Raw genomic sequence first — 11,932 nt, 5'->3', positions numbered from 1 at the left:
TCCTATACGTACATCTCTCCTTAATCATGGCGACTTTGTCTACATTTATTAAACAGTTTACAAGCGTCCAAACTTCACAACTCAAAGTTATCATCGGTACAAACAACTTCTTAGTGCTTTGGAGCTCATAAACTGTTTAGTAAGTGTCAACAAACCCACCATGGTTGAGGAAAATACGTCAGGTTTTGAAAATAAATGCTCGGCGAATCCTGGACCAGGATAGCGCGATATATATAGTAGATGCATATCTACCCCTTTCTACACAAAGGTAGAAAGTAGATATGTGCCTCACGTTCAGTAGAAAGCACCAGCACATCATGGTGTATGTTGGTGGGCTCAGCCGGCAGCAGAGGATCTTGCTGAGGGATACATCTTTTTGAGGGATACATCTTGCTGAGGGATACATCTTGCCGAGGGACACATCTTTCTGAGGGATATTTCCTATCAAGGGGTATATCCTGCCAAGGGATATATCTTGCTGACTGAGATCTAGATGCAGTCACCTGTTTGTTCATGCATTGTGTATGTGTCTTGATGAGTACAAGCGGTTGTCATTCGTGTGTCGGCAGATCCGTACGTGAAGATCTGTCTGATTCAGAACGGAAAGCGGCTCAAGAAGAAGAAGACAAGCATCAAGAAGTGTACTCTCAACCCTTACTATAATGAATCCTTCTCCTTCGAGATTCCCTTTGAACAGATTCAGGTGAGTTGACCTTGTTTCGTGATGGTTGATTATATTTGCTTATATCACCCAAGTCCTCCCACACTGTGTCACCCAGGCTCACCCACACTGGGGTCAACCCAGCCTTTCCACACTAGGTCACTCCCAGTGGGATCACATGACCACCCCTCATACACTAAGTCACCACACAATGTCATCCCCACTAGTCAGCCCAGCCCTCTCCCACTTAGTCACACCAGCCCACCCTCATTGGGATACACTAGTCATTCCCCAGTGGGTCACTCCCACTGGGCCAACCCATTCTTGGGTTACCCAAGCCCTAAGTCGCAGTGTTATTAATTAGGGTCTTCTATTCCGGCCTGCAGAAGGTGAATTTGCAAGTGACGGTGGTGGACTACGATAGGATTGGCACCTCTGAGCCCATCGGGCGGTGCGTGCTGGGCATGAACGCCTCGGGCACAGAGCTCCGCCACTGGTCTGACATGCTTGCCTCCCCGCGTCGACCTATCGCGCAGTGGCACACGCTCAAGGACCCGGAGGAGGCAGACGCCATCTTAACGCAGAAGTAAACGGGTAGGTTATGGCAACACTGTTTTATCTGACCAAATAGCACACTAAAAGATTGGTTGGTCCTAGTGGCAACTAGAGTTTAAGTGCATAGTGTTAATAATTGTAAGTTCATAGTAACAAAACTGGTTGCTGCGAGTCAGGAGTCCTGATGCAGGCTACTGAATGGAAGAGGAAATCGTCCTAGAATCTGTGAAAATGCCTGGAGGTTTATATCACACTGAACCTGTCTCCTGAAGCCAACATCAAATGAATCATGGCATTTACATTGCAGGCGATGAGTCACAATAACATGGCTGAAGTATGTTGACCAGACCACACACTAGAAAGTGAAGTGACGACGACGTTTCGGTCCGTCCTGGACCATTCTCAAGTCGATCATCGACTTGAGAATGGTCCAGGACGGACCAAAACGTCGTTGTCCCTTCACTTTCTAGTGTGTGATCTGGTCAACATGGCATTTACATTCTTCTATCATATTTCAGAACTTTTTCTCGTGTTCAGAATCAAATAGAGTTGGTCAGTTCTATTGGAACTTCTATTGTTGGAGTTCAGTCTAGGCCTACTCTTTCCTCTGTTGTTTTGCCCAAGTCAAACATATTTACATCTTCCACATGCTCCATTTCAAACATCTTAATAATTGGATGTCATGTTGGACATTTTGACCTCCAGTCCAGGTTCTTTCTGCACTTGAGTTGGGTTGGTGAGCTCCATGCTCTCCTTCGGTGTGCCGAGTTTTCAACGTTTGACTCGGGTGACAATTTTGTACATCTACAGCCCCGGTTCTTGTTATTCTGGTTTAATTTATCTGGGAATTAACTATACCTTATACTGTACTTTATGACGGCCTTTCACAGATTTCTTCAGGTATCTTGAGCTTCTAGCGTTAATGTCTGTGTGTTTGTTCTCATTTATTAGTCACATCTCTCGGCTGTTTCATCGCGAGCAGAGATTCAGCCACCCTAAGAGCTTACCCCTGTGCCCATAACCTCAGGAAGTACGCGATGATAGCAATGTTCTTCTCTTCGATGACATGTAAGGAGATCCTGTCATGGCAGTTTGGAACTATAACTGAACATTTACTACTCGCTTCCTCATTGCTGTGCCCTATCCTCATCTTCCATGTAGTGGACCTATGCCGCCTCCTTATCATTGGATTGCATTTCAGCAGTTGGGTTAACCAGTCTTTGGCTATCACACCCAAAGCTGTTATCTATTATTATTTGTTTCATTATTTTTCCATATAACGGATTATTTCTTTCATTATTCTTTCTGAATAATGAAAGAAATCACTTGTAAAGGAGTAAAAATCACAACCCCTAACCAAAACATTGTCATCATCATATACTATAAAACAAAGAAGACCTCTGACCTCCTCATTAAAAACAGGCTGAAACCAACTAAGAACCCTTTACAGAAGTTGAACGTGGTATACATGTCCACCTGCCCCCACAAAGGACAATCTTCAATCTAAGTACTGTACATAGGTATGACATCAACCAAGCTCACAATGTGCTTGACCTGTCATCTTCAATCAGGTGCCCCTAAAAATCGCATGAGAGAAACCAAATGACATCACCCTAACAAGAGAAATGCTTAATAAAAACACCTGCATATTAGACAAAACACAAGATGTAAGAGGAAAGAACCTTCTTGAAGCCCATCACAGAAAAGTTAACCAACCCATCATATACAGTATACTCAAATAACATAGTATACTTTACCACCGTGAGAGCGAGAGCAAGGCCGGAACACGAAGCTGCCAATGATTATGTCGCTGCCCAAAACGTCATGCCCACAACACCTGACTAATCTTTGTAGGTATAGATTATTGACCCATGCTTCTTACTTTTATTACTCACCCCTCACCTATTTGTATGTACCTGACCTCCCAGCAGTTTGGGGACTTGAAGTGGGGAGAATTTGTTAACAGTATGTGTTAACAGGTTGTTGATTGCTGGTCTTGACTTTTTGATGTGTAGACTGCCCTCGCTGAAGATTGGACATTAGCGTGGCCCAACACATCAAAAAGTCAAGACCAGTAATCAACAACCAGTTAACACATAAGTACATTCTACCCACTTCATGACCCCCAAACCAACACACAGACAGTAGAAGCACGAACATAGGCTATTAATAATGGCCCTAATAATATCCATTATGTTCCATCCACCTGTTCATCTCAATTATGTCCTGTACCACCTCACCACAAGAGAATATAAGCTCTTGCTAAGGCATTGTAAGTTTGTCTTTGAGAATGTAAGGCGTGCCTTGTTAAATGCATCGATAGGTGTCAGACCATAATGTGAAAATGAACTTTGTAGACTTTATTTTTCTACTTCCATCGACACTGAAGAAAAACGTAAGAAATATTGAGAAGATTCGTGTTAGAATCATTAATCTTACCCCTTTCAGTTATATTCAACATTATATATATATATTATATATACAGACACACATACTGTACTGTATATATTTATATATATATATATATATATATATATTGTGAAACTACTTTTAACATCATTGTATGTTTATTGCAGTTGGGTGTCACCGGTAGCCTGAGAGGGAGCAAGATGGCCTCTACAAAACCCAGAAGACTGAGCAAACTCTTCAGAACTGAGGATATAAACATTATAACAGTGCTGGATCTACAAAGCAGGACCGAATTCCTCACTTTGTTCAGTGAACTGTGGTTCTTGATAAACGTTTCCTGTTATTAGACCAGGTTATAGTTGTATAAAAGCCCTTTCATGATATTTGCAACAACATTTTTTGTGTATTAAGATAATCAACAATTTATAGTTAGGATGAAGAATAAGGTAGAGCTATCAGGCTTAGAGTGTCGACAGTGAACTTAATGACTCTGTGTAAAGAAATATAAAATATTCTACTTATTAATTAAGTTAAATAGTCCAGAGATCATTTTTTTTAAGTGAATCATTCCAGGAGCTTTATAGGAATTCGGTCGGACGTCATCTTGCATGTTGAAGATTATAAATTAATGGAAATGACAAAAATGTCAAATTTGCAACAAATTCCTAATGTCTGCGAGAGAAGTGGGCCGCCATGTTATACAGAATAAATCTAGCGTAAATGACCAGAGCCACAGCCACAGGAGATTCCTCAGAGCAAATCAAACTATTTCCTACACCACTTCTGGATGTGCTCCATCTGGCTGCACAAGGTTTAGGCTACTACAATGTACCAAACAACTAAAGAGAGTCTCATGTCATATTTTAAATTACATTTTTTTTTATGAAAATGAATCAATTATGAATTTGTTTTGAGAGATCAACAGTAATCCATAAGGCTTAATCTACTGAATCTCTATATGAAGTTTGAGTTCGAGCTCTTCAACAAGCTCAACAGAGAGCTTGGGGAGGGTGCATGCAGCCAGGTGGAGCTTGCATCTCTTGTCTTCTACTGAGGTTGTTGCCACACTTGGGTTTCCATAGATATCTTGTATCGTATAATGCCTCAACCCCTTTCGGGGGGTACCAATATCAACCTGTCGCCTTTCTCACTTCCAAGACGCTGTCTATAGTATGGCTGCTGAAGGAGCTAGCTCAAGAGACCCTCCAGAATAGTCTTCTAGTTAGTCTTCAGGCCCACCTGACTAAGGAACCAGTTACTAGGCTAACTAGTGCACCAGCTAGATGTTAAAGGTAAAGACCTGATAAAGAGAGAGATGTCTTACTAGGCCAGAAACTAGCAGGGATTTTTTTTTAATAAAATGTTAACTAATACTAGCTTTGGGCTGTGTTAACTAGCTCTTGGGCTGTGTTACCTAGTACTAGCTGTTGGGTCCAGGTTAACTAGTACTAGCACTTAGAGCCAGGGACTATTGAGAGAAACAACTATAGCACTCGAGCGGTCCCAGCGAGGAAGCGGCAGAAGCTGTTCTGTTAATTAGTGAAGATTAGTAAATGTTGTTGTCGTTTATGATTTCGAAGTTACTTTTGAGTGGTGACTTTCCTTGATGCACAAGGTATGTGCATCCTGGCTTCAACCAAAGATTATTATTAAAACTCTATGGTGGTACAATGTAGCTGAGTAAAGAGAACCACTTCATCAGGGGGCAAATGTGGGGAAAATGATGCTATGTAACGCAGGATCGACGTTGTTCTAAGGTTGATTTAATGTTGGGCTAAGGTGATCGTACATTGTTCAAAGGTTGAAGCAATGTTGATCCAAGGTTTATTTTAATGTTCCAAAGTTGATGCAATGGTGGTCCAAGATTGACCTCTAGTTGTTCCAAGGTTGATGCAACATTAATCCAAGGTTGAGCAAACGTTTTCCATAGTTGATGGAACGTTGGTCCAAGGTTAATTTATCATTGTTTGAGCATGTTTTGTCCCCTGGGGTGCACCAGAAGGGCAAACTCTGTCTGGTCCAGTCAGACTTTGCCCATAATCTAATATTCAAAATGTCTCACATCATTTCTGGGTCTGTAATTGCCTTAGGAAAATTAAGAACATTTTGATGAAAAAGCAAAAAAAGTTCTGTATAAGGGTATAAAGGTGTATTTTTACCCCCTTCCCCCATCTCTCCCTCCCCAACTCACCCCTAAACATAAATAAGCTGAAGCATTTGTATACTACATATACATATGTATTACTTAATACTGGATTCTCCAAAACATTGAGCTCGGCAGTGGTGTATATTTTATCTGATAAAATATATTTCAGCATTTATGCGTCTATATTTCAGTTTACATGTGTATTGTCAATATACTCGTTTATACTTGTATATTTAACTGTTTTATTCATTTATTTATTTATGTAGATGTAGGAATTATGATTTACTGCCTTGAATAAGTAAAGTTTTGGATAATCAAGTGACATCATCATTCATGCTAGCCAATGAGAATTTTAATCTGCATTGTGTTTGCAAGTTAGCATTTGCAGTAGTGTTTTCATTAGGCTTTCATCAAATATTTGAGTATAGAGAAATCATTCATTTTATATATCTGCTATGTTTCGGAAAGTAAATGTTTATATTAAAGGATACGTAAACATGTATAAACATTGACAATGTTCCATTATAAACATGAATGTACAGTAACCTAATTAGGTCTATCTATCTACTCTCACATGTTCTTCTCTAGACACCAGACATAATAGGTATAAATGAGGAAACCCCCAATATTATTATAGTCCTTTCTTGTGTTCACAAGTGTATTTCTTACCTTGTGTAAGCTGACCGTGGGTTCAAGGTGCCATATAGACTTTATATATATATATATAATTTATATGTTCATTGAGTATCTGCTATACCTTGTATGTTTTATCAAAGCCCTGTGAGTCATTGCATCATTCATTATTGCTATTGAGCCTTTTTAACTACTTTTTTGATAGGAATTGTTGAACAAAAATAGTTTATAACAGCATGGAAACTTGAGTAGGGTCTACTGAGTGGAGTCTAAGATCTGAGAAAGTATGTACCCCCCCCTATGTATGATGTATGTTTGTACGTTGAAGCCACTATAAACAAACCTAACCAAACCCAATCTAACCCATTCTAACCAAACCAAACTTATCTTAGCCCAACCCAACCTAACCTAACTTATCCTAGCAAAAATAAGATACAAAATGTTGTTTTATATATGGTGTTGATGGTGTGTGACATCACTATGGTGTTCTAATGTTCATGCCAGTACAGGTTTTACACTACTGGATTACTTAGTGCAGGGAGGGTAGAGGTTCGTGTAGAGTTATGTCTCGCACTGTAGCAACTCCTTACTGCCCCATATCGCTACTTTACCTCAAATTATTTTAGCTTAAAACTATTGTAAATTAATTTTATAAAAACTGAGTCCATTTTAATCTTGTTTGAATTAGGATGAATATATTTGATAGGCCTGTAGACACAGGAGGTTGCATATAGGAAACGTGTTGGCTAAGATCGGAGGCAGTGAAACCTGGTATGACCAATGGCCTTCGAGTGGTCATGAAATATACCCCAATGATGATGTGGCCTCTGAGAGGTGTTTAACACTATGGTCAGCCCAGATATAACACATCAGTCTGTGACTTCCGTCAACTCTTTATTTTTGTCTTGGGTGTGATATCTTACTGGTGGAGTGTGAGGCTATGTTGTTAAAATTATGTGCACATTATCTCATATTAGATGGGGACAGGGTCCGGCCTGTTTCTCAACAACAATCCTCATCCATTGCCACATTTTGGTGTATTGTAGACCAGTTCCAAGTCCAGTCCAGTTGATAATGTTCTCACAAAGCAAACACACCCTATACGTGTGCACACGCACACATTCATTCACTCTTGCTTATTAATACTCAAGAATTCAGAAGAGAAGACTCGAGTAGGCATGACCAATCTTCCATCTTCATCTCACTTCTTCTGATCTTACTTGCACTCTCATCTAAGGAAAACATCTTCTCTGGGATCATCTAGGAGGCTTTTTTGCAGGGCTCGGTTAAGGAAGTTTCTTTTTTTTTTTTTAGGGATCATTTATAAAAAGTATCTATGGGACCCAAAATGAATGTTTGTCTCCAGGGCTAACGTACAGAGGATTGATGTGGAATTAATTTAGTGCACTTTTCCGGGGTTCATCAGATGGGGTTGCTCTGGGGTTCATCAGTGTTGTTCTCTGGGGTTCATCAGACAGGGTTGCTCTGGGGTTCATCAGATGGGGTTGTTCTTTGGGGTTCATCAGATGGGGCTGTTCTCTGGGGTTCATCAGATGGGGTTGCTCTGGGTCTCTCCAATGTTTACCCTCTAAGGAGGCTACAACAAGCTTCATACAAAAAGAACAAATGGGGTCTTCCACAGACCTTATTTAAGGAATATGCCTGATCGAGGGAAGGTTTGGGGAGGGGGGGAGGAGGGAAGGAGGTTTAATATGAGGGGTATTATTCAAAGGGTAACTTGATTATGGTTCATATGAAAGGTTTATTCTCTGGGACTAGTAAATGGGGTAACATATCTGGGGATGGGGTATGAGGGAGCTTGTTCTATGTATTTTCAACTGTGAAAGGAACACAAGGCAACACAACCCAACTTGGGGGGAAGACTGTGTTAGGCTCGAGTCAATGGATAGCTCTCTTGTCTACAATATAATCAGGGACTCCCAAGAGCTTTCTAGCGGGGTGCCGTCCTTTGTCTTGACCCAAATTGATCTCTCTCTCTCTGGTTCCTTTTGCTTCTCTTTATCCTTAAAAATATTTTCATCTTTCACTTTATTTGCAAATGTTCTTTTGCTCCCTATTGTTGAATGATTTATAACACCATTTCAGGTGTTATATTGACGTGGTGCAAGAGTGTAGCTGCCCTGCACTCCGCACTGTACCTCGCTCACTCCACCCCTCCACCGGCCTTCACATAACCTCAGTTTTTTGCATTATTACTGATCATTGACATTTTCTATTCTGCATTCCAGCTTCCTCAGACTTAGCCATGGAATTAGCAAACTGGTATATGATGCTGTCTGTCGCAATCTCTTCAAATTTACCTGAAGGTATATATTACAACCTTACGTGCGTCATTGCTTTGTATGTCTATATTTCTGTATAAAAGTGTATGTATGTATCCTAAACAAGAGCAAAGCAAAGCCTGAAAAAAAATGAATCCACTGCATTATAAATATATTATTTTCTGATACTGTTTGTGGCATAAATGTAATGTATCGCAAAAATGTGATGAAAATGATCCTGATGTTGAGTACTCAAGAGTGACAAGCAAAACATGTGGCAGATGATATTTAAGAATCTAATAATATGGTAAAGTTTTAATCATTAATGGCATAACTTTTTTACTAGGCCGGATCCTCTATGCATGATGAGATGAGCTTTAGATCCTTTTAAACCTCTTTATATGGCATTCCTGCGACAGAATGGTGTATGTCGTATCAAATTTCTAGTATAGTAGAGTTGGCACTTTTAAATTATTGTTTCTTGTGGTCACAACTAATTATAGTAATTCGTAAGTAATGTAATTAGAACAAATATTTATCTTGAGGGAAAAAGCATCAAAATAATTTATGAATAGGTTCACTCAGACAGTGGACCGAGAGCCTTACCGAAGAAGGGCTTAGAAGGTTGAAACGAACTAGTCCCGCCCTGGTTGATATGCCCCCCCTTCCTCTGTGTCTGGAATCACCCACACTCTTCTCCCTCTCTCAAGTAAAATAACAAAATATTCCCCTGCAAACTCCACCCTTGATCTTATTTCAGTTTGGGATTTTTGTTTGCCTTTATTTGAGAGCTTATTGTTTATATATCACCCAATTATAAATAATTTCTTTTGTGGCATTAGTCCTCCCCAGATAATGTTTAATGTAGATATATAAATGATCACGCGAGGAGAGACTAACTTAACCAGCACGTAGAGACAAAATCAGAAAGTGAGATGTGATCAGGTGTGGAGTTAGTGGGTGTGTGTTGTGTCATGTGGATGGTTGTATGTACAAGTCCGTCAGTTTTGTGCTCACGTGAGGAATGCATCATAATATATTAAAATCATGGCTGTCGTGCACGCCTCCGACCTCGTCCTGGGTGCTGAGGGCTCCTCTTGCACCAGAATCATATGCTGTCAAAGACACCCGTTGTTAACTTGTACATATACGAAGCAAAAGATATGTCACACGTGTTTATAAACTATACTGCGAGCATCACACGGCACCAGGCGTCATGTTGGGGGGCGTCGCATGACAGCGCTGGCAGCAGCAGCAGAGTCTATATAAAAACTGTGAGAGCGAGTGCACTCACACATCCAAACACATCAACAAAAATGGACAAACCAGTCCCGATGTTTGCTTGGTTGTTTGGATTTCAAGAGGTGGATAAAAGTGTTGTTTGTTTAGATATGTTAAATATGGATTAGGCGCGTCAACTACCTTCTTACAGAGCGGCAAGTCCTAACCTGAGTTGTGTAAAAATATTAGAAATAACAAATAATAAAATGTAATAAAATATTGTATTTTGTATGCCTATCCTATTTTTTTCTTTTATTATAATAGACCATTATTAAGGAAAATTTGCCCACCTACTTGTGCATAATCTTGGAAAAGGAAGAATACCAGCTCCTCCAAAGGATGGAATACTTCCTTCCTGAAGGCATTATTTACAACATCACTAATATGGAAGTCCACTTGTCCATCTCCTTCAGTCCTGGGCTGAGAACGTCCGTTACAGTACATGCCTGATATAATATACAGTACTGTAGCAAACCACATTATCTCTTAATGTGCCAGTTACTTAAATTATCAAAAAATTATTTCACATGTCAAGAAATTCTATTGCAACTACCTATAAGTTCTCCATAATCCCATAATCGCTAATAACACCTGCAATCTATTCACTAATCATTATTGATATCTGTAATTACATTAATACATGTTCCCCAACGTTTCCACAAATTATTTAGGACAGCTAAAAGCAAGCAGTGCATTTCCCCATCAGACCAAATGATGATCAACCTACCAAGTGAACAGCAAGCTGTGACCGACACAAGGTCAGGTGGACACAGATAGAGCATGGTTGGGAATACAGAATCATTGGTCAAGTTTCCAACTCTCACACAAGAGGCTATAAGCCTTTTTACAGTGCATACAGTCAATCCAGGCCTTATTCCTGCTTCCCGCCCTCACCCACTAAATTCCAGCCTCACTCAAGCTCTCTACCCCCACCCCCTCCCCACCAACCAGGAGATACCTCTTCATCCTTAGGGTCATATACATCAGGACAAATTGGGGATGTTTGACAAGCCACCGGTTTCCTGTCCTCGTCGAGGCCACTATAGTGAGATAGTGGTCCCCTCAGGCTAAACATGTCGGCACAAGAAGAACCCTTACCATCACTGTGCCTCTTCAAAATCATTAAACACCAGTCTACCCACATAGCTGGGGTATATTCCCTCCATGCTGGATTTGATATTTACCAGGAAAAAGGAAGAGATATTTGACATTCAGTACCTTCCTCCCTTGGGTAAAAGTGGCCATGCCTTTTTGGGAATAAAGTATGCAATGCATTATAATTTAAAAGAAAATGAGGAGGTTGAAGCAGTTGAAAAACCTGATTTTAGGAAAAAACATTTTTGGGAACTTAAAAATTTCTTTAAGGAATTTCACTGGAAAGACTTGCTGTTAGGCATTGAAGTAAATGAGATGAGTGTCAAGTTTTGTGAAATATATGATAAAGGCACAAACAAATTTATACCAAAGGAGAGATGCAGACCTAGAAAACAGGATTGGTTCAACAGAAATTATGAGAGGGCCAGAGACCAAAAGACACAAAAATGGAATCAATATAGAAAGAGGTCAAACCCTCAAACATACCAGCGATACAAAGATGCGAGAAACAACTACACGGCAGTGAGGAGAGAGGCAGAAAGAATTGTGGAGAAAGGGACAGCGGACAAATGTAAAACAGAACCAGGCCTATTCTATAGATTCATCAACAACAAATTGCAGGTAAAGGATAATTTTCAGTGGTTGAAAAGGGGAAACAGATTCATGGAAAAGGAAATGTGTGAAACATTAAACAAAAAGTTCCTAAGTGTGTTTGTACACAATGAAACCTTCAGAGAACCAGGCACAATAAGAATTCCAGAGAACAACATTGAGCACATACAGATGTCTAGAGACGAAGTGAAAAAATGCTCACGGATCTTAGTAAGAGCAAAGCAGTTGGTCCAGATGGAGTTTCACCATTTGTTCTGA

The 11,932-nt window shown here is 40.1% G+C and overlaps 1 protein-coding gene across 1 annotated transcript; it reads left to right on the top strand.

The window, feature by feature from the left end:
• Window positions 1–26: 26 nt before the first annotated feature.
• On the top strand, window positions 27–10,187 carry LOC138364674 (synaptotagmin 1-like). Its single transcript, XM_069324648.1, has 4 exons — window positions 27–96; window positions 570–703; window positions 1,048–1,255; window positions 3,793–10,187. The coding sequence occupies exons 1-3, from the start codon at window positions 27–29 to the stop codon at window positions 1,249–1,251; spliced, it is 408 nt and encodes a 135-aa protein (XP_069180749.1). The 3' UTR covers window positions 1,252–1,255; window positions 3,793–10,187.
• Window positions 10,188–11,932: the final 1,745 nt, after the last annotated feature.

Source organism: Procambarus clarkii, chromosome 14 (genome assembly GCF_040958095.1).
Source record: "Procambarus clarkii isolate CNS0578487 chromosome 14, FALCON_Pclarkii_2.0, whole genome shotgun sequence".
Lineage (NCBI taxonomy): Eukaryota > Metazoa > Arthropoda > Malacostraca > Decapoda > Cambaridae > Procambarus > Procambarus clarkii.
Note: the sequence above shows the minus strand (reverse complement) of the source record. Positions and strands in the feature narration are given on the sequence as shown.